This window comes from Pleurodeles waltl, chromosome 3_1 (assembly GCF_031143425.1).
Source record: "Pleurodeles waltl isolate 20211129_DDA chromosome 3_1, aPleWal1.hap1.20221129, whole genome shotgun sequence".
In the NCBI taxonomy this organism is placed as follows: Eukaryota; Metazoa; Chordata; class Amphibia; order Caudata; family Salamandridae; genus Pleurodeles; species Pleurodeles waltl.
The window spans coordinates 1949303003-1949330140 of record NC_090440.1 but is presented as its reverse complement, the minus strand read 5'-3'; the positions used below and the strand labels follow the sequence as shown (position 1 = coordinate 1949330140).

The window sequence follows — 27138 nt, the reverse complement described above, 5'->3', positions numbered from 1 at the left end:
ACAATGATACCACCATTGTCTCTCGTCGATGCTGGGAGATCGCCGTCCTCCAATTGCTTACATAGAAGGTAAACAGACATGAAGCCAGAAGGGCCTCATAGATTTGATAAAATTCAGCCTGTAGTCTATCACACCCTGTAGTTTTTTCCTCTGGCTAGTTCCTTATAGCATCCCTTATTTCATTAGTGGAAATGTATTCACCCAGACTTTCCGCCTTCTCAGGTCTTAGACAACAAGTAGGGGAGTTTAAAGTCTAAATTAAGCATAGAGAGCGGTCTATAAGAGTCCGCTCTCTCCCTTTTGTGCCGCCGACTTAGACAATGATACCACCATTGTCTCTCGTCGATGCTGGGAGATCGCAGTCCTCCAATTCCAAACATAGAAGGTAAACAGACATCAAGCCAGCAGGACCTCATAGATTTGATAAAATTCAGCCTGTAGTCCATCGCACCCTGTAGTTTTTTTCCTCTGGCTAGTTCCCTATAGCATCCCTTATTTCATTAGTGGAAATGGAATCACCCAGACTTTCCGCCTTCTCAGGTCTTAGACAACAAGTAGGGGGGTTTAAAGTCTAAATTAAGCATAGAGAGCGGCCTATAAGAGTCCGCTCTCTCCCTTTTGTGCCTCCGACTTAGACAATGATACCACCATTGCCTCTCGTCAATGCCGGGAGATCGCCGTCTTCCAGTGCCTTACATATAAGGTAAACAGACATAAAGCCAGAATGGCCTCATAGATTTGATGAAATTCAGCCTGTAGTCCATTGCACCCTGTAGTTTTTTTCCTCTGGCTAGTTTCCTATAGCATCCCTTATTTCATTAGCGGAAACGGAATCACCCAGACTGCCTTCTCAGGTCTTAGAGAACAAGTAGGGGCCCTCTCCAGAAAGGTCTTCACCTCCCTCATCATTCCGTACATGAGGTCTGCATTTAACAGTACATAATACTCCAAAAAGGTATTGTTAATCTCTTGCAGCCCACATTGTGTCAGAACCACTACTTTTGGGTCAGACCACCCAAGCCAAATGTGTCCATGGCTTACCTTCATCCTCTTGTATCGTATAGACTCAATCTTTATATTTGTGACATCATAGTTTCTCAATTCTTGCATAGCATTAACTCGACCTCATAAGCTTAACCTTCACTATAGGATTGTGGGGTGCCTCTAATTCCAGGTTGTTTATGGTGCTATTCAGGGCGACCAATTCAGTATCTAATTCCTTACATCCAGTGGATGTATCCATTCACTGAACCAGTACCACCTCACCGAATGCTTCCCACTCCACTAGAAGACTGGAGGCAGATCCCTGGTTGTTTTCAAAGTATTCTGATTGTATCCCCCAGTAATGACCAGAAGGGGTCATTCGTCATAGAACCAGGTTGGAGACTCCAAGTTGGCACAGATTGCAGGGGCACTCTGAACTACTAAGTGACCAAGAGGGGACAATGATCCGAAAATGATCTGCATAGATACTCCAAGTCCACCATACATTGACTTAAGTTCCCAGTACAAAACACTTTATCAAATCTCACGTAGATATCATAGAGACTAGGATAGACGGAGTAATCCCTCACATGCGCATGTTGGCATCTCCAAATATTGAACCTGTCTAAATCTGAAACTCATAGAGTAAGGCATTTTGACACTTTCACAGGTTTGGAGTCCTACGTTGGGGATGTAGAGCAGCCTAAGTTCACATCACAGACAGAGTTATAATCTTCACCTATGTTCATAGCCCCCTCCCCCAGACAAATGTCTGAGATGGACAGACAAAACAAAGACAATTGTTAATTGTTCCTGGTTTGGGGCATAAATATACCTAATAGCACAGCTCACACATCAAGAGTTCCAAACACCAATACAAAGCGTCCATCTTTATTTGTGTCTGTGTGGCTGAAGAGCTAACCCTTGTTCACACCCAGACAAGCGCTTCCCTGGCATAGGACTACTACCTTCTAGCATACACTTGGCACCTCCATCTATGCGTTAATCGGACAACCTTGAACTTGGTGACGTGTTTCTTGCATAAATGCTATGTGCACCCCTTTTCTCTTCAAGTATGCACTAACTTTGACAGCTGATCCCAATCCACGTACATTCCATGTGTGGAGCAGGAATATATCTTTTGTGGACGACAAATCTTCTTTGTGCCATTATACCCCATCCCTTGATCACCTGCGGAGTTTGGATGCACAAAATAAAGCATGAAATATGCACAATGTACCCCAATGCCCTCACAACAGAACAGGAACGGCCCTCCACCAAACTCAAAAACATCCATTGTCATACTTATTCTGTTGTCTATGATACTTGAGCATGGCAAACTAAGAAGGCACACCTAGTGACCAATTTGAACTGTAGATCCTGATTTACTCTGACCCCTCCCCTCCCCCAGCCACCGTTCAACCATTTCATGGTGCTCCTACCTTTACAGGAGTAAGTAAATACCTCAGGGCTCTTTGTGTCAGCATTCTCCTATATATGATACCACCAATCCTACTAGGATCCTCTGATTTCTACCACGCAGGAGTATACATCACAACTGTATTCATTCTCCAGTCCCATGAGGATGCCCCGAATCCTACCCAGCTGCAATCATATCAGATACCTTCCACACATGTCATTGGCAGTTCGAGGATGCCAGCATAGGTAATCCTTCCGTATCAACGGTATCTTATCAGGGCCTCACTCAGACGTATGGTGGTCGGAGGTTCCACTGCTGTCCACATCTGAAGTTCCAGGTTGACCAATGGCAGATGCTACCAGGGCCGCAGCTGCCTTGTCTTTCTCTAGTTGTGATCTGGACAGCCTTTTAACACTACTTGTAAACTGCTGCCTCTTCCTACATTATTTCTTCTGCCTCTGCAGCAGAGGCTTAGGTAGTAATGTCTGATCTGTTTAATTTTTATACATTTTAATCCTTGCTTCTGGGTGTTAAGTAAAAACAGTTTTATTGTTAATCATAACTTTCAGTTTGGCTGGGAAGAATATTAAATGTTGTAGACCAGCGTCTCTCAGGGTTCTCTTGGGCCTCACACTCAAGTCCTTGTTTCATACTCATTCATACAATGCACTACACACAGACTTTTCTCTTTCATTGAAAAAAAGATAAAATATAGTTTTTGAATTTGTTTTTGTTCATTTGGTTAAAAAGAAACATATCCCTTCCGGAGTAAAAATCCTGCTTGATATATAAAGAGCTTTTACATCAGATACCCTGCGAAATGACACCAAACAACAAAAATACTAGCTGCATAGACAAATCCCTAAGAGTTAGAACATCATTCTTTCTCCAGCTTTCAATAAATGTCAAAACAGCTGAAATACCCACACATAATTATATCTAGACACTGGTGGTGTTGCAATTCTTTTAATTTTCATTAATCTCCTTATTAAAACATCTTGTCCCACAGAAAGTCCATTCACGTGAACATGTCATTCTGCTATTGTTGACCTGTGAACATTATTAGTCCAATATTTCAAACCCTTTTCAAACATCTCTGACAAATAATTATAAATTTCAACTACATCCACTGATCAGAATGTCTCTCCTAACACCAGCAAACCCACTTCTTCCAAGCCAATCTATACATTTTCCTTGTTCCAGATGCCCTAGACTCTCTGATGAGATCTGAAGCCTTTGCCAAAATGCCTTACACTTCCCAAACTTTCCTGAAATTTCCCAAGCCACTAAACTCAGATGACCTGTCCGCACCAAATCGCGTGTTTCTGCTGGCCCCTCTAGAATTTCTTGAAACATTGGCAGCAACATTGGAAAATCCACTGACAACTCTAATAGGATTGGAAACCAAACCTGAGATCTCCAAAGTGGAGGTACCACCGCTATTGTTTTCTTCCTCCTGCAAACCATTAGCATCACCTGAGCAGTCATTGAAAACGAAGTAAATGTATATGGATGTAGACCTCTCCAATCCTGCTGAAATGCATCCACTCCTGCTGACTTTCAGAAACACTTCTCTGTTCAACTTCCAATCGCTGGAAACACAAAAATTCCTTGAAAACTAATCTTCTTCCACATTGCTTATACCCGGAATGTGTTCTGCTTGTACCCAACATATTCCTTCCCAGGCAGTAATTCCAAAACACTTTTGCTAGATCCGCCAAATCCTTCAATTTTGGACCTCCCAATTTGTTTACATATCGCACTGCTGACACATTTTCCACCCTTAGTATAACTGTGCAACTTACCTTGTTGCTTGTGAAACACTTTATTGCAAATGATCCTGCTAACAACTCCAGACCATTTATATGCATCCTTATTTTCTCCTCTGTCCAACGCCCACCTGTTGATACAGCACCACAGTGGCACCTCAACCATCTAAACTGCCATCTCATTCTATTACCAAACCTGGGCTGTCTCCAAAAATTGATCTCCCATTCCATGACTCCATATTTCTCAACCACCACTGAAGTTCTTCCCTCGCCTTCCAGGTGTTATTGTCTCTGAATATTTCAACCCAATTCTCATATGAATTGCCTTCAACCTCTGAAGTGCCGAAGAATTTAATGGTCCAGATAAAATAACTTGAATTGTTGAAGAAAGCAAACCTATTACTCAGGCCAACATCCGTAAAGAAATATAATCCATATCCAGTATTCTCTGAATCTTCTTCCCTATCCTCTTCAATTTCTCCCTTGGAAGCCTTAACTCTCCTTTTAGTGTATCTACTAGGAATCCCAATACCAGGTCACCTGTTTCTGTTCCAAACTTGTCTTGTTCCTGTTTACAACAAATCCCAAACTTTCCAACAACTTTACTGCCAAATCTGTATGAGCTTCCACTCTCAACCTGTCCTGATCCATTATCAAAATATCAACCAAATAAATAATTAAACGTATCCCTCTCTCTTAAAGGAAAGAAGCCGCTGTCCGAAAAATCTTAGTAAAGCACCACAGGGCGGATGATAGATAAAACTACAGACATACAAATTTCCACGTCTTTTCGCCCCACCTGAATTGCAGAAACCTCTGATGTGGTTCCCAAATTGGGATTGTGAGATACGCATCCTTCAAATCTAATTGAGTTAACCAATCTCCTGTCTGAAGAATGTCCCTCAACGTATGCATCCCTTCATCTTGAAATGATGGTAAAGTACCCAATTGTTGAGACTTCTCAAATTTATCACCGGACTCATCCCTTTGTCCTCTCTCTCTACTAGAAAACAATTGCTTATTAATCCAATCAAATTCTGATACACTTCCTCTATTGCACCGTTCTCCAACAGATCCTTTACCTCTTTTTCTACCAACTCAAACCGGTGCGGAAAATTAACATTTCTGGAACCTGAGATTGAACCGGTTCCACATAGAATTCTATGTGATAACCTTGTACTGTTTGCAATACCCAAGGACTTGCTATTATCTGCACTGAATTGTGATATAACTGAGCTAGTCTGCTGACCGATTTTAATGGGATGACAAATGGGTCTAGCCTTACCTTTCCCTGGGTTCAACAAGATCCTCTTCCTCTGGATCTCTGTCTCTGAGGGTAGAAGCTTCCTGTTTGTATTGAACCCTGGTTTTGTAAGTTGAATCTGAATCCCTGAGCAAAATAATTTCTTGTGATTCATTGACTTTGGTCGGGGTACCAACCCCTTGTACACCCAGCCAATCCAAAATCACGGTCACTCAACACTTTCTTTATATCTCTTTGTGACATTTGGATGGAACTAAATGCATCCACAAACTTAGACATTTCCTTTATGAATGCATCACTGAACAAAAGGCCATTCACCGCTGGACCTGACTTATTGTTTGTCAAGTCCACTAATTTTAGGTCAATCTTAAGTAAGATCCCCTTTCTACGTTCTACTGAAATTGCAGTGTTGGCAGTACCTAAGAGACAAACTGCATGTCTCAGCTCATCAGCATCCAAACCTTCCTTATTGACATGTGACTGTTCAGTCATGTCAAATACTTTTGTTAAAGGACCTAAAAAGTCCAGTAACCTATCTTCGCACATTCACAAACCTTTATCTAAATCCTTACGTGGATCTCAACATTCTTTTTCTATGACTGCTAAAATCTTTGCATCCAGATATGGAGTTGCCATTACATTATTTGTCAGAGAAGGTCTAGGACTCTCTGATCTCAACCTTACTCTTACTTCATTAGGCATTTCTCTCCTTAACCAGAATTCAATATATTCCACCACATGCAGAGCAGGTGTCCATTCAGGAGATAATGGATGGCTGATCATCAAAGGATCAAACATGGACTCACCCAAAGGATCCATCAAAATGTTTTTGTCCATCTCCTTATTAACTACCAAATGTTCCTTTTTCTTTATTTCCTGAAAACATTGTTCATCAAAATCAAACAACTTAATTCTACCCCTGCACTGCCAGAGGATTCGTCACATTGTACTACTGTATGTTTATGTCCCTTTTTTAATATTTTCTTTTCTCTTCCTAGGCCTTTTATTTGCTCACCAGGTGTGTCCCTTCTTGATTCATTCTCAAAACTCTTTTGGAGTTATTTGATGAAGGTTAGTGAATCATATAAAATCAGAGGCCAGTTTATTAGAATATTGAATAAAATCTATCAGGACCCAAGCGCAAGAATATTTGTTAACGGTACACTTACTCCTTTACTAAAGATAGAAAGAGGGACGAGACAGGGGTGCCCATTATCCCCTCTATTATTTGATCTTTATATTGAACCATTAGCCTGTAGAATTAGGAGAGATAAGAGAATACCGTTTTTCCGGTGTGGAGACCAGGTTAAGAAGGTCTCTTTATATGCAGATGATCTAATGGTTTACACAGCGAACCTAAGTTAGGCTAATCCAGTTCTACAAGTGTTAACGGAGGATTTTGGGTGAATTTCTGGTTATGCAGTTAACAATCAAAAGACTGAAACTTCGGCAGGGAACATGGAACTAAATGATGAGGTAGCAAATGTAAAAAAATAAGTCAAATATTTGGGGATTACGGTAACACAGGATTTATGTAAAATGGCGGAAATAAACCTTGCTCAGGTTATGAGGGAGGTGGACCTTTTACTGAGGAAATGGCTAAATCTTCCATTAACTATACTAGGTCGGATTAATGTGGTAAAAATGGTGATAGTCCCTAAATTAACTTTCAATTTTAATGCATTGCCATTAATGTTTAACAAGGTTGCTTTAAAGAAGTTGCAGGGGAAAATTTGTAGTTTTATTTGGGCATCAAAAGGTGTTCGTATATCATGGAAAAAGCTCAGGAGAAAAAGAGAAAAAGGTGGGCTGGCAGCTCCTGATATACAGTACTATGCATGGGCATACTTGTTAAAAAATGTAAGACTGAGTTTTGTTGCATGTCATCGGTCTGAGCTGGGGCAGGTGTTAACTGTTATGATGGAAGGTCGGGAGGTTCAGAGAAGTTTTTTGTATAAGTTTACGGATCCGAAGTTCTTCAAAAAAATTCGATTTAAGATATTATATGATTTGGCAGTGTTGTGGTATGAGGTGAGGAAGATTACGAAGTTGTCATATTATAATGAATATGCACCAATTTGTGACTCTCCTGGATCTCCGTAGTGGACTAAAGATGCCCTGGCTATTCCCCTGAAAGAGGCAGGTTTGTTGCAATGGAAACATCTTTGTTATAATGGTGAACTTAGAGACTTTGATAATCTTAACATTGAGGTAGGAGGAGGGCTGTCTAAGTTTAAATGTCTTCAGATGAAGTCGTGGGCTGGGAATGTAGCAGAGGAAGTGGGAAGTACTAATGGACTGGTGGACCAGATGCAGCTGGATACCTCTATGAAGAAGGAAGTGGCGAAATGGTATTGGCTGATGTTGGATATTGTGGATGTGGAATTTAACCTTCCTGAAGAAAATTGGAGGGAGTGCATGCCGGAGCTGCAGCTTAAAGACCTTTGGCAAGTATCTACTACACTTTTGTATAACATGGTTAAGCATGCTACGTTAAGGAGAAATCATCTATTTTCTATCCACAGAGCCTTCTGGACTCCCAAAAAACTGTCCAGGCTGAGACAAGATAACGTGGTGAGGTGTAAGAAGTGTGGTTCTGCATCAGCTGATGATTTACATATGTTTTTTGACTGCCCTTTACTTCGCACGTTTTGGCAAGAGGTGGGGGATGCAGTTAATGTCATTCTTCCCTCAAGCCCAAAGGTAAGACCATCGATTGTGATGTTTGGCTGCTCATGAGACACAGAAGATGGGTAGAGATGGAGCTAAACTGTTGTTTTATATGATGCTGGTGGCGAGAAGGTAGATTTGTAGAAAATGGATCAGCCCTGTCCCCCCTGCCTATATTGAAAGGAAAAAGTATTTAATTTACTATTATAAGTTGGACTGTTATAAAGTTTGTAAAAGGATTAGATTTTGGAATCCGCTGAAGCATTGGTTAGGAGGTGGGGAGGTATAAATAGATAGGAGATGATCCTGTGATTATATCCTTCCCTCTGCTTTCTGCACTAGAGTTCTGGATGGAAGGTTTGTCCCAGACAGGGGTGAGGTGGGTAGGGGTTAGAGGGGTGCAGTTGGGTGAGAACCTTGCTGCCCTCCTCCCCCTCCTCCCCCCCTCCCCCACCCTATTGGTCATGTGAGGGAATTGGGAAGACATATGAGGATCAAAAAAAAAAAAAATACTCTTTTGTGCAAATAATATATACAGACCACTAAATCCTTAACCATGAATTTTGGTTTAATCCTCAATAGCCATCAATAGAAATTCCAAAATCTTAATCTTTCTTACTGTCAAACTTAGCTATTATTAAAAAAGAATCAACTGTAACTGTCAAACCATTGTTTGCATTGTCAGTGTCACCGTAACTGACAGAATATTGTTTCCCAATTCTTTAAAATGGCTGACTTACCTCGTTAATTCGCACTCATGGAGGTCGTCCACTCCTGTTTCTCTTTCTGCGGCGCCGTCTCGTACATGTACATTCACCGGGAAGACACCACACCATGCATGCAATCTAGCGACATGCACTCTCAACACCCTGCACACGACCTCAAGATCGAATGACGTTAACTCTCTACCACAGTCTTATGAATGAATTCTTCGCCACGCGGCCCTCACCTTGCCTTGTGAAGAATGCTCACAGACACAGTTGCTATGGAAACCTGCGCTCGAACCATGGACAGAGTGAAGATGCCGTTACTACTCTAGCGGAAAAGCCCTACTTCAAAAGAGGTAAATACGCTTCAGAGTTATCATAAAACCTATTTAATCCAACTTTGTTTCAACAAACCACAAAATAAAAGGTTCAAAGATGTGTTTCACTTAAAACTTCCGACCTAAACGATACCATACCCAAACAGATCTCATCTAAGATTATTTATGTTAGATAAATTCTGTTTTCAGCCATTTTTCTATAAAATTAAAACAAAATTGTAAATTCTATCTTCATCACTCATATTAAAACACACAATGCCACATAAACATTGACACCATGCGCGTATTACTTATCTGCCTGGAGCAGCAGCAAAGAAGGAAGATGGCTGGGGATCTGCCCTTTTTATTGTCTTGTAGAATGTTTTCAAAGTTTGTGTTCTCTAAAGTGGCTGCTGGAGTAGTGACAATAAAGTAGTAATGCATAATGTTAATCTAGGTTCATCCCTTCACTCCAGTCCATTCCACAGGGAGTAGAGATTTTCAAAAAGGTTGTCTTGGTAGACATAGAGGAAGCAGAAGACTCCCAAAATAGGTTTTTGAATAATCTGTCAAAAATAGAGAGACATCAACTACTTGAATTATCCAACAAGAAGTCTATCATAATTAAACAGGCTGGCAAAGGTGGAACAATAGTAGCACAGTCATCAAAGGGGCATATTTACAAGAAGCTTGCGCCGCCACTGCGTCATTTATTTTGATGTAGCAGCTGTGCATTTAGTGCTTTATATTTACAAAGTGACTCATCAGGCATAATGCACACTTTTCTGTGTCCTGTGTCATTTTTTACCTGTGCTACAACCAGCTGTGTTAGGTTAAGTTAATCATATTCAGGGTAGGCATTCACTCTTACAATCCCATATTTTCAAGTTTTTAGGAAAGTGACATGAAGCACATCCAAAATGCGCCAAAATTTCTATGCCTCCTTAACCCAGGCGTAAAAATGATGCATTGGCTTTTCAATAGGAATCTGACCAGCTGAAGTCACTTTACACACTGGAATATGTCTGTACTTCACTTCTTCTCTATCAGTAGTGGGTCTATACATGTGACAGTCATGTTCTAAGAATCCTTGCCCAAGCTGGGACCATAGCACCTATGATTTCATCATCCACTGCAGCAAGGCAATGTGACTTTTGTATGTTTGTATGATTGTCACTTCTCCATAGAGGAAGGGGGTTCCCAAGTCCAGGCCTGCGTACACCAATGGACAACACGTAGGTACACACATAAGGTAGGTAAAACGTGTATTGCCACGTCACATTACAACCTATACTTGTAATCTCTTACATTACAGTATCACTGACTATGTCACGCATACTCAGGACTCTATTCCTTAGTGAGCCCTCCTCAGCGCCTTGAGACCCTCACGGGTGAGTAGTGCGCTTTACAAATTCCTGATTGATTGATTGATTAATAGATATACATAAGTAGGCTAAGCTCACTATAATGTGACACAGAGGCATACTGCAAATATTACCTCGGACATCCAGGACCAATGTAAAAGTGTAGAAGGTGATATTTTACCATTTTACAGTCTTTTACATTGTTCCTAAAACATTAGGCTACTTGCGTCAATTAAAACTTTTGTAGCACCTCTTAAATATTGAAGCCTCGCTGAAGTTGCGTCAGTTGTGAAGCCAACTTCAGCGATGCACCACTTTGGGAGCTCATTCGATATGACAAAGTTACCACAGATGCAGCAGAATGTCTGATGTACCTTGGGTCTTTTTGCACCATGGTGCCCCTCATTGTAAATACGGTGCATGCATGGCACCGTAATGGATCCCTGCCATCGTAAATATTTTGGACGTATCGCTGCTGCAATCTAGGAATGCTTCATTTCTTGTACATATGTCCCATAGAGTTTTATAGAGAAAACTGTCTATTTTTGCTTTCAGCCCAAAGAAATTATGAAAAAATAACAAATGACCTCACTAAGAACATTTGTGCATTTCAGGTTGATTTCTGAAAGCAAGTTGTCAGGATGATAATCAAACATGAGGCAGTTTCTAAATGCCAAATCTCCTTAAAGATCTCACTTTTGATGTCTTCAACTGAGATTTTACCCAGCCTGGATGTCAAGACACAGTTTATTGAAGAGCAATATGGGTCCAGTCAGTCGAATAAATTGACACTTATTGCATTTGTCAGGGACTATGCCACAGTCACACTAACAGATTTGTTTCATGACAAGATAGCCCATCAAATCTTTACATTACATCCATGCCAGCTCAAACAAACCTGTATGTGCTATGGTTTAAGACTCTCAAGCTCTTCTCACAGACTAACCCTCACCAAGCCAAAATCAGCCTATGGCTCCAGTATACTGACAACATTTTGGTAGTTTGGACACCAATTAATGACAAGGTAATTGCCTTCACTGATTTGATAAATATCCAAGATGAATACTTCAGTTTACCGGTTGTCAGAACAAAAATGAGTTGCCATGCTAAAACCTGCTAACCATGATGCAACAATAACAGTACAGACATAATTCAGCCACAAATTGCAGGACTAAAGGCCTGATTTAAATGTTGCCAGTATCTATACTCCATCCCAACGGTGACAGAGTATACATACTGCTAACATGAAGGTCTGTCTGTCTGATTTAAATGAGGGCGGACATTCAGTTTGGCTGTTGTAAGAGTAAGGGCTGTTATAGCCATTGCTCTATGACTACCAACCCATTCAGGATGGACGGGCATGTAGCTATTCTTTTTGCTGTCCTTCACTTCCAGGGAGTCCCGAGCGGTGGGGGACAGTACAAACCAAATAATGCTCCCCCCACCATTGGAGATGACTTCCATGATGAGGGAAGCATTTTGTTTTTTTATTTTCAAAAAGAAAATCCAGTTTCAGGATTTTCTTTTCGAAAAAGGAAAACTGTTTGTTGCAGGGTTGTGTCATTCTTATGCAGCCCTGCACCAAAGAGCAAGATGCATTGTCATTACGCGGTTCCTGCCAATGCTTTATAAGTGACTGTGTGCTTGGTGATCATTTATAAATGTTGCTGGCAGTCCCTTGGTCATGGGGACAGAGTAACTTACTGCGTCCCTATAGTGGAAAGGCGGGCCATCCGTAAATATATAAATCTGTCCCTAAGTTTTGACATTCATCCTCACAGGAGCCTGATGGAAAATGCACCTTTTGACCAGTATTTAAGAGTAAGATGCAATTGTTGAAAAACCATGGGATCTAAGCAATAGGACCAGGCAATCACTGACAAACTATTGGCAAGACACTACCCAATGAAAGTTTGTTGACAAGCCAAACACAGAGAACATAGTAACAGAGAAGCTCTCCTTTAGACTTCTGCAAAGGAACCCCGTGACATATTGAACACAAGACAGCATAAATATGAAAAATCCTGTTTTCCTTTAAAAGATACCGAAAGAGGATAACATACAACCAACTTTGTGGGCCTTTCCACCTATAGAAGGCCACAACCAATGTTATAACTGCAGTGTGCAGATTTATGGTCCCAACAAAAACATTAGGCTTAGGCCCTCATTATAACTTTGGCGGTAACTGCCAACTACCGCCACGGCGACGGCCGCCAACAAGCCGCCGCCGTGGCTACCAGCCGTCTAGGCGTATTCTGACCATCAACGGAATTGGCGGAATACCGCCAACGGTCATGGCGGCGGTCAGCGGTAAGGCGGTACTGCTGACAGCACCACCGCCACGCCAGCAAAACACAGCCGACCGTATCATGACCAATGATACGGCCTGGCTTTGTTTTGCTGGCAGACACTGCTGCTGACAGCAGCGCCACGGCCCATCTCCAGCCGGAGGACCCCCTGCAAACAGGTAAGTGGGGTTCTCCAACAGGAGAGGGGGGTGAGGGGTGTTGTGTGTATGTGGTGGGGGTTTGTGTGTATGTGGGGGTGTGTGTGTATGTTTTGGTATGCGTGCATGCGGGTGTGAGTTGCGTTGAATGAGTGAGTGAATGACTGTATGTGAGTGTATGTTGTGTGTTGTGAATGCGTGTGTGCGACAAAGTATGTTGGTGTGTGTTGCGGTGTGTGGGTATGTATGTGGGCATGCGTGGGTGGATGTGGGTATGTGTGTGTGCATGTGTGTCTATGGGTGCGCATGTGGGTGTGTACATGTGCGGGAGGGCGGGAGAGGAAGGGTGGGGGAGAACTCTCAGGAGGGAGAAGGGGGCGGGGGAGACCCCTATCAGGGCCAAGGAAGGGATTTCCTGGCACTGATAGTGCCTACCGCCATGGTTTTCGTGGCGGCAAGATTGGCACGAAAATCATGGTGGTAAACTGGGTCGTAATCCCGAGGATGGGATTGTGACGGCTGCTGGGCTGGAGACTGAAGTCTCCAGCCCAGCGACCATTACCACCCTGGCGGTCGATGTGTTAAAGTGGCTGTCTGTGATGGCGGTTACCGCCAGGGTCAAAATCCCATTTTATTTACCACTGGCCTGTTGGCAGTATTAACGCCGCTTTAACACCGACCGCCAGGGTCGTAATGAGGGCCATAGTTGAAAATACCCAGTGGCAACTAAGAAATCATACACATTGTCACAGTGATGATTTACCTTATTACGTGCCCCAAAAAACGAACTGTGTAGGAATGATCACCAGAAAGGTGAAAGTGCTTTGTGGACACAGAATTGCTATCTGCAGTAAAACAAAATACAACCAGTCTGACTTCATATTTCCCCAGTAAAGATGATAGTAGCTAGACTATTATTGAAAAACTGGATCCAGGAATAGACACTAGTGAACCCTAATATAACTAGTGAAAGAATAGCTTTGAAATTTCAAAATAAGCACTCAAATTTGAGGCATGAATAATGATATTTTCTTATTTTGAGCCTATCCCACCTCATAAAGGCCATGTAGGGAAAACCAATGTAGTACTCAGTATCGCCGTTGCATCAATAAATACACAGTGACACATAATTTTAAGTAAACATATGTATTTTCTTTAGATCAAACACACCACTAAATCCTGAGTTATGGAAGGTACTATATTCTAAATTAGATTATTAAGAAAATACAGTGCTCTTCCTTGACTTTGGTGATTAATTGTACATCATTTTCATTATTACTTCCTTTATATTTGAATATTTATGGTCCTGATGACCATTAGCAAAATGAAAGAAAATAGACTACTGTGTATATGTGTGTGTGTGAATATATATATATATATACATACAGTCCAGGTCCTTTGAACAATTTTGACCTAAAGCACTGTTGTCATTCACACAGCATTAACACCGTCACCCTTTACTCATGCAAGTAGCTGCCCTGCGTACTTAAATCGCTCTGAACCTGTGAACTGGTATGCAGTGGAATAAAAGAGTGGCAGACATACATGTTTATGTGCTACCAATTACAAAGCAAGGTAAGTGCATAGTTTACTGAACAACATGCAAGAGTTTGTCAGATCACCCAGTATGGGCCAGAACATTTACAACTTTGGTCCTATGTCCATATTGTAACACTGCAGCGTTCTTAAAGGCTCCCAACCTTAAATGGCATTTTGACCTTTAGGGCTAGTTGAGTCCTCCAATATTAACTAACCAGCATGCTTTTTTCTATGTATAACACATTACCTCTCATACATTGATATTAGAACATACCTTTAATCATACACATATCACACTTCTTGTTGTGTGCTGGCACCCTGTTGTTGCCCTGAGTTTCCAGGTTAGTGGTGTACGTCTCTGCATGAGGCCTTGCATTGGACTCTTTTAACATCAGTATAACGTACATTAGTGGAAAAAAAAAAGATTAAAAGTATTCCTTGCTAAGCATGCTCTGTTTGGGGTCAAGTGGTTTTGAATCATAAACATGAGGTTAGAATAACCCATATCATTTGTCTTTGATATACAGGTTAGCACCCAGATCCTATGAGAGCATCTACTCTCTGTTATACCATACTCTGAAGTATTACTGGGTATATCTTTTGTTGACTTATTTTATTTTTTATACACCTACTGCCCTTAGCAAGAGCCTTAGATATACTATGGGCATTGTTGGATGTGTAAGAAACAAACAAGTAACTTCTATTCAGAAGAATATCACAGAGCCTTAATGCGTCCTTGGATGACAGAAACATGTTTGCTGTGAAGATATTAAGGGCTGGACTACAGTTCTCTTTTTTAACCTTTGCCAGAAGGGGACAAATAAAATAATTTTAGTCCACTTTGAGATAATTTTAATCATTTTGGTCCCACAAATCTCAATAAATCATGAGACACTGAGGCACTGTGCAGCGCGAAAGGATCCTTTACCAGTGTGCAAGCGTTTACACACCCCAAAAACTGGTTATACTCTGGACTACAAAAATTGAACCTTCCAAACGCTCCTTGTGTCTTAAGACCCTACATCAGTCATCAATTGCTTTCAGTTAGCGTGAAGGAGCAAGCCTGACGATGAAACATGCCACCACGGTGGGCAAGGGTTTTAAATACCAATGTCAGTGTCTTGTCTGTATTTCTACCTCATATCTTACATTACTGTTGTGCTGCGATTCTCTAAACACAGAGTATTGCTGTGAATCCCTGACAAGGGGGCTTAGCAGAACTCTGTGAGGGGGAACCCAAAAGGGATCTGTCAGTTTGACACAAGTATATCCTGCAATGAGGGCAAAAGGAATTGCTGATAGAGAAATGAATCATGGACTGGAACCCCTGGTAGGTGAGCCCAGGGGAGCCTTGTCAGAGGAAGGACAGTACAGCCCTACCATGGGGCATAGAGCAATCAGGCAATGTAGGTGCAGGATATTCTGCAAGGGACTATAAGGAAGCAATGTGAAGGGCACAGGGTATCTCTTCCATCTAGATTCTGTTGAGCCCAGATGGGATATTGTGGAGACATTAAAACTGGGGATAGGGGACATTGTGAGGGAAGTTAAGGGTCTTGCCAGTGGCAGAGTGGAACAATGCCAGCCAAATTGTAATAAGGATTCACATCACAGGATTATCCCCAATGTAGGAATGGAATAGTACAACACCACGAGTCCTCATAGAGAGAACCACAGAGTTATGTCATACTGCAGCTTTGTATGCCTCATAATTGAGAATAGGCACCTTGCTGTATATCAGATTGGCGATTTACATAACCTGCACCACTTTGGGATTGGGGAATAAAGTACAAATTTGAATTATATATCTCTGTAGACTTAACGCCCCACTCTTTACCTCAAAATAGGATTATGCTACCATGTCATCTCACCTCCGTGGAGAGGAGTTTTTCCCAATCTGGTTTTACGTAGAAGAGCACCCCCCTCCAGGCTCCGGGAAGTGTGGCGCCACGTAGAAGCAAAATGAAGAGGATGATGTAAGGGAATGTGGCTGTCACCCACACCACCTGTTGAGAAAAAGGTGAAGATATTGTAAGAGGCAAACATAGCTCTAGTATCCCTCAACTCTTGGATATCATATTCCCACTCAACCCTAAGGATCCAATATGCCCACTAGGCTGTTAATTCCAACATCTCTAATCATTTCTTGAATCTCACATACCATATGGTTCCTGCATCCTCATTCAGCTGTGGTGTCCCTCATCCGAATTTAGCAATTGCATTCCCCATTCTCATTCAGCTATGGAAACCCATATCCCCATTCTGCCATGATATCACACTACTCCTCAGCTGCAGGAAAGGACAATGCAGTTGTTCGACCTAGAGTTCCCATTAACATACACGATTCCAAATCCACAATTAGCTCCAGAATCCCACATTCAGTTCAACAATACATCTTCAGCTTTGCAGTGCCACATGTCCATTCACCTTCCTCCTCTTGCTGTAGGAATTTCATATCATTACGTTTTGGAATCATCCGTAACCATTCATGCCTGGTATCCCATATTTCGATTTACCTCATCGACCACACTTACCTAGTGTGAGCACCATGTGCCACCATTCAGGATCAGGATTTTACAAATTAAGCTCCGAAATTCCACATCCTCATCTAGGTTCATCAGGGACGACTGGTGTTCATGGGCAAAAGGGGCATTGCTCTGCCACCCTCTGGGGACAGGCAAGGATGGGGAAATAAACACAGAGCTGCTGAAAATAAATCACTGATCTGTGACAATGTGCTGAATCTCTAGGGTGAACTCCAGTGAACTTTGCATATGTTCTACTGCTCAGGTGCCAGTCGGGCAGTGACATCATCGGAGCGGGAGTGCTGAATTAGAAAGCAAGTAATCTGGTTGATTTTGAGGCGCATAAACAGTAGTCCTCAGAGGAGTTTCAAAACTCCATCCACGTCAATGACGTGTGGTGTGGCAGGCCGATCAGACAAGGAGGGAGTGGGGCCAACAATGTGTTGGTCATCACAGAGGGGCAGGCTGCAGGAGGGGTGCAGGGCTGCTCTCTTGCAGTAACACGTGTTTAGTTCTGCATTTGGTTTCACTTTGAAAAAAACATTATGGAGCAGAGCAGGACAGAGTGCTCCTTATGTCAACTCTGTAGAGGTCCAAGAGGAAGCAACCAGCTGCGGACAACAATTGTACTAGTTGACTAGGAGTTAAGTGTTATGCTTCTGCCTACATCCGGGGCATCGTCAACCCCACCCCCATTTAATAGCTACAGTGGGATGGAGTTCTTGATGGGCCTCTTCTGCCAGCAGACAAAGGCTCAAAATTAACTTGGGAGGGTGAGTGAGTGACCGGAGGGATGCGTGGATAGATGGATTGATTAATGAAATGGTGGATGGATAGATGCATGGATCAATGAGTGAAAGGATGGACATTAGACTGAAGAGTGAAAGGCAGGGAGGATGTATGAGTGTAAGGGAGGGTGAATAGATGAATGGGTGGATGGATGGATGAAGTGAAAGAAGGGGTTGATGGATGATGAGAAAAAGGAAGGATGGATGGTAGAATGCATGAAAGGATGGATGAGTGGATGGGGTGAAAGTGTGGATGGATGAATGAAACGATGGATGAGTGAAAGGGTGTATGTAAAGATGGATGAGTAAAGCAGTGGATGGATGAGTGAAAGGCAGGGTAGATGAATGTCTGGATGAATGGATGGATGAGTGAAAGGGTGAATTGATGGATGGATGAATAGATGGATGAGTGAGTAAAAGGATAGATTACTCAGTGAAAGGGTGAATGGAAGGATGAATGAATTGATGGAAGGATGGGACGAAGGGTAGATTGATGGCTGAGTTTAAGGGTGGATAGATGGATGAGCCAAAGGAAGGATGATGTGTGGATGAAGTGAAAGGATGGATGGATGGAGCAAAAGGACAGATGGATGAGCCAAAGGATGGATGGATGATTGAATGGACGGATGAGTCTATGGAGAAAGGGGGAATGGATAAGTGAAAGTATGGATAATTGAGTGGGTGGATTGATTTGATGGACAGGTATCCCTCGCCCAGTGTTGGCTTTCCTTTATGGGCTAAACCCTCCTTGTTTTGTGGCCCTTTTTTAATGTATCAAGAGTGAATGACTAGTCACTCTAGATATAATAATAAAATGCAGACCCGCTTTGGGTCCAGTAACAAACTGAGGCAGCTAGCGACATTGTTTGATTGCTGACACAGGTGCATGAAGGTGTCCTTGCTAACCATCAGAGGGATTGGTGAAATCCCAGCACTGTGAGCATATCTGTGTGACTATATGTGTGAGTTAAAGTGAGAGAGAGCCAGTGATGGAATGAGTTGAGTGAGTGAGAATGAGTGACAGTAAGGACAAGTACGTGTGAGAATGAATGTGAGCCAGTGAGGGAGAAGGACAGTGAGTGTAACAGATTGAGACTTAGTCACAGTAAGACAGAACAATTCAGAATGAGTGGGACTGAGTGATACAGAGTGGGCAAGAGTAGAATGAGTGAGACTGCGTGAATTAGTGGGACCAAGTGTGACTGAGAGTCAGAGTGAGACAGCAAACTTGGTGCAAGAAAGTATGAGCGAACCCTTCAAAAAAAGCTCTTTAGAATTCAAGCCAAGGATTATACCCCACCACTTTTAAAGGCCACTAGCCGCCACTGAGATTCAAATGCCATTTTTCCATTTAACTTAGCCATCCAGTAATCACATTTAGTTACTGGCCGCCACCTCAAAGATCCCACATCTTTGTGCTGCTCTTGGAACCTATATAACTATGCAGCACCAGGAAAATCCAGTTTACCTTAAACGTTAGGGTTTTAATGGTACACAACTGTTTCAAAAGCATCTAAGCCAGATAGCAACACTATAAAAATTTATTTAGGGGATCTGTACAATCAAGCAAGTCTGTGTAGACTGATTATATTGCCATTCTACACAGCTACCCAATACCAGTAAAAGAAAGTCTTCCACGTTAGTTATATAACACTTCCCAACCTCTGTAGTGGTTAAGAAGTTGAAGTAAGATTTCTTTTTAAGAGGATGGCCTTAATGATGCCAATGGAGGTGAAGCATTATTAGGAGAGTTATACAGGTTTGCTGGTATGGTGATACCATCGAGAACCACTAAGAGTTTGGTAAGGTGAAAAGGGTGGAACCCTCCAAATTAGTGTGTTGAGAAGAGGGTTAAGCTTCCAGAAGAACCTGTCTGGAAGTTATAAACAGCAGTTACACTAATCCCACATAAAACCACTCATAATTATTCACCTATTTCTGATAAAAGCTATATGAGCCAACTTCCCTCGCCGCTGTCTACTAAGGGGTTTTAGATGTGTACTCGTTTTTCAGTGAATCAGTGTATTGTGCACATTATTGATATGTTTACTCACCTTTCCAGATGTTTTGACTCCTTTCCAAATGCTGAAGTACACAATTGTAAAGATGAAGAGCAAACAGAGGGTGAGTTGCCAACTGATGCCTCCCAGGTCATGCAGACCAGTGGATCTGTGGATCTGCAGCACCTGGCGCCTGGAAAGAGAATGCATGGAAACGGTTAAGGACACCCACTGTTTCCTCTTCTATATGCTGCTATGAAAGAGAAGTGAGATTCACAAGTGACAGTCCCTGGCCCAAGACCACCAGTTTCCCCAGGTAAGGTTACCAGATAGCACTATGTTAAAGTGAACCAGGGAGAACTGTGTAGGGAGGAAAGCACGGTAGAAATGCTACAATATAATCTTTCTTCTCTGTTTTCTACTATTTGTTTTGGTTCTTGTCAAACACAGTGACATACCTGAGGCATACATCCAACTGTATCAAAATAACCTCCCTTATTAGGTGAAGTATGAATCCACATCACCCTAGTAGGTTTATGTTTCCTGACAAAACGTTAAATTCATATGTGACTTTGAATGAAACTAAAACATTTTCGATTTATTTAGTATAGTTCTAAAATAGTATTTCAAAATATGAGGCTACCTTTGCCTTAGGTGAGTGGCATGAATACAGGTAACCATAAGATAGTGAGCCACTAAGAAAATCCAGTGTACTTCCCACCCTTTAGCTACGCATAGGAATACTAATTCTCACTGATTTGACAGTTGAAGAATTGTTTGCCCTCAGTGGCCCGTCTTACGAGTTCCATGTCAGCTCCGTGGGAAGATATCAAGACTAGAATTAATGAGCCGCCTGATACCTTCCAGAGTGTTAATGTGGATTACAAATTACAAATTAATTCCTCCAGAATGGAGAATAACACTGATGCAGTGGAAGAAAACACCACGGCACATCCCAGGATCAAGGTGAGAAAATTTTATTCATTGGTGTTAAATCAGGGTGGAAATCCTCTGATATCATGAAATGCACTGGATACGTAGTATGAAAGCACTGTACAATTTTCATGTTTGTGAAAAAACAACCGACACGTGTTTCGTCATCCTTGACTTTTTCAAGGCTTGTAGTATACGAACTAAATGGTTAATCTTGATACAATTCCAAGAAATCTGAACCGTACAGCATAGTGTACAAGTTGTAGTATAAATATAGTTCAATGCCCGAGACCATGGGAAGTCTTCAAGGTGTCCATGATGTGTGTAAGCCGTGTGTGTATGGCGTCGTCCCAGAGAGGACTGTTGCAGTGTTGTACCTAGCTCTCATTGCAGGGTCACCCCCAAACATTTTGCTTTTTCTCCAGTATTGAATCTTTCATAGATTCACATGCTTGAATATTTCTCGTCGTCGAAGTAGGAGTCTCACTGTACATTAATGAAGCAGTTTATTTACACTTATATATATGTATATTTATATACATATACAAAATGATATTTATATATATATTAGCAATATAGGTTATATATTAGCAATGCAGGCTACAATGGGAACAATATGTTATCTTAATAGTCTATCTATATCTTTTTCTTTAAAAAGGACCAAAGTTCACTTTAACCAATCAGATGAGAGCAACCTCTGGAAGCTTCCCCACAGATGCTGAAGCCCTCAGATTTTTTACCGCACGTCATGTGGAAGGAGTCTCCTTGAGCTCTGCTCAACCCTCTTTTCCTCAGAGTTAATTCAGAAGAATATCCTTCATAGAAAGTATCATTATTTCATTTTCTGCTTACTTCAGATTGGTGAAGATGTCTCACACATCTAAAAAAATGACTTTTTGGAGATTGTGAAAACTGTGGGAAGAAAAGGCTCCAATCAGAAGATCCTCACAAGAAGTGCATTTACTGCCTTTATCCTGACCACAAGGTAAAGGATTGTAAAATCAGATCTCTTCTTACACCTCAACTTCTAGTAAAAGAAAAAGAAACGAAACAAAGCGTTCCTCAGAGCCACCATCAAAAGTCAGTAAAAAATCAAGAAATAATGACTCTGACTGTGAAACTGGTCATAAGGCTCATCCTTCCACCTCTAAACATAAAAGGCCTATTTCCAATACGAAGTTGGAGCCTCCTACTCCTTCCCAGAAACGTCTTGTACCGTTGACGCCAAAAACACCCGCAGAAAAAATACCATTGACGAGGACGTCGACAGCTACATCAACGATGGTAACGTCGACATTCACTACAGCCAGATCTCCATTAATTGTTACATCGTCACCGCTTTCATCAACCATAAAGGTGACTATAAAACTTCTGAAGTGTTCATCGACGGAGAGTCCATAGACAACAGCTTTCATAAATTTCCCCTTATTAGAGATTGCAGGGTCATCAATAGAAACGCCGTTGACGAAGGCACCATCGGCGAAGGCACTGTCGGCGAAACCACCATCTACAAAGGCACCGTCGGAAAAGGCACCGTCGGCGAACGCACCGACGGCGAACACACCGCCGACGAGCACACCGTCGACTAGCACACCGTCGATGAGGGTAAGGGCGACGGACACACCATCGATGGAGACACCATTGATGTGGAGAAAAAAGGCATCGTCGACGACAACACAATTGCCTGAAAAAACATTTCCTCCAATATCATTAATACCCATAAAGTCGAAAATCTTACCTGAGCATACTTTTCCAAGTAAGATACTACCTTACCCACCTGTACACCTCTTAGATGAGGATGAAAAATCAGACGATGAAGTCCCTTTTATTGTGGCTAGTAGCCCATCCCAGTTACAGTTAAAATTTCAGGATTATGCTGCTGATGATGATGCTTATGAAGAATATCAGTACGGTTCTACGGGCGCTGAACCAGTCCAAGAAGGAAATCAAGAACAGTCTATTCCAGTGCCTGCTTCCCTGGTATCAAATCTACAATACACGTTGAAGGACTATTATTGTAGATTCCCTTGTCAACTGCCACACTCATAAGTCAGAGAGCGCAGTTGGAAGGTCTAGTTCAACGTTACCACAGCCCGTTCAAACACTTCCAACACCAATTAGCCCTACACAGGATGGATCACAACCGATGGAAGAACACGAAGTATCATCCGGGGAGGAGGCAGAAGAAGGGGAAATAAAAGACACTATAACCGAGCAAGATGAGTGGGACGACTATCTTATTCTTACACCATCTCCACCTCTGGTGACTCAGGTGGACTCCCCTCCATAGGACATTGGGGGATTCCATAACCTTATGGACAGTGCAGCGAAAAGGTTAGACTTGCCACTGTTTACAAGGGAGACAGATTGTTTCCTGTATGATTTCAAAGAGCGAGCCAAGAAGTCAGTAAGAGCTATTCCAATAATAGACTTTATATGGCAAGAAGGTCTGAAAGCCATGAAAAATCTGGCTACTGTATCACCAGTAATCCCATGCTTTGAAAAAAAGTATAAAACTCCAGACACTTCTCCAGTGTGTCTTATCGGAGAAACAAAACCTGATTCGGTGGTATCACAGGCAGTGCAAAGGTGCTCAGATAACACCTTTGCACCAATCTCATCTCCCCGATAAAGAAGGTCTCAAGTTGGACAGCATAGGAAAAAGATTTTCAACAATGGCAGCCACTACTGTAAGAGTGGCAAATTCAATGTCTATATTAGCTCATTATGATCATCAGATGTGGTCCGACATAGCTCCATACATAGACCTTTTGCAGGAGTATGAGAAATTAGAGGCATGCAAGATTTTACAGGAAGGCGAACGCGTTTTGGCAGAAATGATCGATGGTGCACTTGATGTCGCTACCACCGAATTCAGACAGCTAGCGCTGGCGGTGGTGCTTCTCAGACATGGATGGCTAAAATCCACTTCCTTCTGCCCAGAAATACAAACAAAAATTCTAGACATGCCGTTTGATGGTGAAAATATGTTTGGCAAGCATGTAGAGGATGCATTACAAACTATAAAAACTGACACCGAACCAGCAAGATCCCTGGGAACGCTCCAGTACCGGAAACAACCTTTTCGAGGTGCTAGGGGAAGAGGAAATTATTCCTTTTGTGCAGCCTACCAACAGTATAGACAATATCAACCGGGACAAGCACAGTACCGGCCTCACTATGCACAACAACCACAATACAGGCAACCTTCGGCAGCTGCATATAGACAGAGCTCCAGAGGCAAGTTGACAGCAAGAGACAGAGATTCTAGAAAACAATGACAACAGAACAGTGCCACATCTCGAGTTGGAGGCAGAATAGCACATCATTTTCAACAATGGTCCACAATAACCTCGGACAAGTTGGCCCTAGATATCATTTCAAAAGGGCATTCTTTAAAATGTCTCCAAAAAAACCCTTACACTCCACCATCAGGCCCACCTCCACCTCGACTAAAGCAACTAATGACGGAAATTTCCAATATGTTAAGAAAAGGAGTGATAAAGATCATTCCAAAGACTCAAAAGAGAAAGGGTTTCTACTCTTGCTTTTTCCTCATAAAAAAACCCTCAGGAGATTGGCGTCGGAAACTTGATCTGAGAAAGCTCAACAAATTTCTAAAAAAGCAGGCCTTTTGAATGGTAACTCTTCAAGAGATTCTGCAGCACCTCAGCAAGGGAGACCATGTGACATCCATTGATTTACAGGATGCATATTTTCATATCCCAATACGTCCAAATCATCGCAAATTACTACGGTTCCAGGTAGCTGGGATCCATTTTCAATTCAAGGTGCTGCTGTTTGGCCTAAAATTGGATCCTAGAATCTTTACAAAAATATTGGCTCCGGTAGCAGCACATCTCAGACAGCAGGGAATCCAGGCGTTCCCATATTTAGACGTTTGGCTCATAAAAGCTCCTACATCGCAGCAGACAGCAGTGACCACGACCACCTGCCTTTCACTATTCAAAAAATTAGGGCTCACAACAAACTACCAAAAATCCCAATTAACACCAACTACAAATATAAGGTTCTTGGGCGCAATCCTAGACACTCTAAAGAAAAAAGGCCTATCCTTCCAAAGACAGACAACTAAAAATGCAGCCGTTGGAAATCAAACTATCCAGAAAAAAGTCGGTTTCAGTCCAAATCTTTCATGGGCATGATTTCTTCCTGCATCCTTCTACTCCCAAACTGTTGGCAACATCTACGGCCGCTGCAAGAACAAATAGACATTCAATGGCGGCAAACACAGGGCTCATTCGAGGAACTCATTCAGATAACGCCAATTATAAGAACAGCAATACTCTGGTGGACTCGGCCAACAAATCTGTCCAAGGGGTTGGAATTTGTACAGCAGACTCCCAGCTTCATAATAACAACAGATGCATCATTACAGGGCTGGGGAGCACATCTCCACGGCTTAAAAATCAGCAGGAGATGGTCGACAGCGGAGAAGAACCTACACATCAATCAACTGGAACTCAGGGCAATCGCCTTAGGGTTAAAGGCTTTACTCCCCAAAAGAACTCACTCTACAGTGCTTATTAGAACAGACAATACCACCAGTATTTTCTACTTGAACAAAGAGGAAAGGAACCCGTTCCCAGGCACTCTCCGCTCAAGCTCAAGACATATGGAACTGGCCACTTCAGCGTCACATAACCATCAGGGCAGAACATTTACCAGGAAGGTCCAATCTCCTGGGAGACTCCTTGAGCAGGGCCATCATTCCTTATCACGAGTGGGAAATAGACCAACAGATCCTGAACTGTCTATTCTGTCGCTGGGGAAAATCTCACTTGGATCTGTTTGCGACGAAGGAGAACAAGAAATGCCGGTTCTTCACAAGCTGGCATCCCCAGAAAGGATCGTGGGGGAATGCATTTTCGATACTCTGGTCAGGGATATATGCCTAAGCTTTTCTACCGATCCCATTGGTCCCAAAGGCAATCAGAAAAATGAAGGCAGAACCTTACAGAATAATCCTGATAGCCCCGAGATGGCCCAGCAGTTCTGGTTCACCAAACTACTACTCCTGTTAGAGCAACCTCATCTCCAACTCAAGGTAACATCAACTTTATTGGCAATGAGCCAGGGCCAAATACAACATCGAGACCCGAGATCACTACACTTGTCAGCATGGATCCTGAATACAATGATTTCTCCTCGGTAAATATCACATCTGAATGTAGAGGCATTCTATTGAAGGCGAGAGCAGACTCAACAAACAGAACTTACAAGTTCAAATGGAGACTGTTCTGTCTTTGGTGTGTGTCGTCTAACATACACCCGCTCACAGCTCAGCCACATCAAATTCTCCTTTACTTGCTACATCTGGCAAAGTCAGGTTTATCTCATTCCTCAATTAGAGTGCACCTAGCGGCGATTTCTAGATTTCGTCGAACCAGTAATGAGCCATCTTTATGGTCCGCTCGTATTATTAAACAATTCCTCAAAGGTCTCTTCAGAACCTTCCCACCAGTCAGCGAACCTCCACCTCTGTGGTACCTAAACATAGTCCAGGCCCAGCTAATGAAACCGCCATTTGAACCAATTTACAGGTTTGAGATCAAGTATCTCACATGGAAAACTGCTATACTACTAGCTCTCACATCTGCGAAGAGAGTAAGCGACATACAAGCTTTTACCATTAAGCAGCCTACAATTCACTATAGACGACTTAATGTTGAGAACAAACCCAAAATGTATTCTAAAAGTTCTATTGGATTTTCACTTAAATGAACCTGTGTTTTAAAAACCTTTTTTCCAAATCCTCAGACACCAGCAGAAAGGTCTTTGCACTCCTTTTTTTATATTTTTTATTTTTATTATTTTTTTACTATGCAGTTATAACAACATATCCAATGTTTCACATCTGAGAGGTCAGCATTAATTTCGCATGAACTGATTAAAGCATAGTTAGCAACAAAATAATATAACCATCTTACAGTATATCGATTACAGGATTCAGGGCTTCACTGAATACAGTACAATGCTGTCAAAAACGGAACTCTTCTGATGCGCACACTGAGGAGGGAGAGAACATTACAAAAACAGAAAGGCTCAACTCAGGAAGAGAAAGAGTAGGGAAGAAAGGGAAATAAAAGGGGGTAAAGATAAAAGCGAAAGAGGGAAGATCAGAACAACAATGCAGCCAACAGTGCGCCAGTATTCCTGCAGGTCTTGAGGGATAGCACGAAAGGAAAGAAACCTTTTAACGTTATCAATGTGAAGCGCCAAGCCGTCAGACATTGCCAAAAGTCTGGTTCTCAAAAAAAGCGCGCAGTGGGCCCCATATGTCTCTCGGTCGGGAGACCTCAGGCATAAGTTCCTAGTATATCATGAGTTGCTCTTGACAGAACGAAGCATCCCACAGCCGCTCACGACAACGGGGAGCTCGGCTACGTCC

The 27138-nt window shown here is 42.2% G+C and overlaps 1 protein-coding gene across 1 annotated transcript in view; it reads right to left on the bottom strand.

Annotated features, from left to right (window-relative positions):
• SLC6A4 (solute carrier family 6 member 4) overlaps positions 1 to 27138 on the bottom strand; it is a 328754-nt gene that overhangs the window by 94889 nt on the left and 206727 nt on the right. Inside the window, exons 5-6 of the mRNA XM_069226260.1 lie at positions 19848 to 19986; positions 16352 to 16486 (exon numbers count right to left, since the gene is read on the bottom strand). Coding sequence (XP_069082361.1) covers positions 16352 to 16486; positions 19848 to 19986 — 274 coding nt within the window. The remainder of the gene's footprint in view (positions 1 to 16351; positions 16487 to 19847; positions 19987 to 27138) is intronic.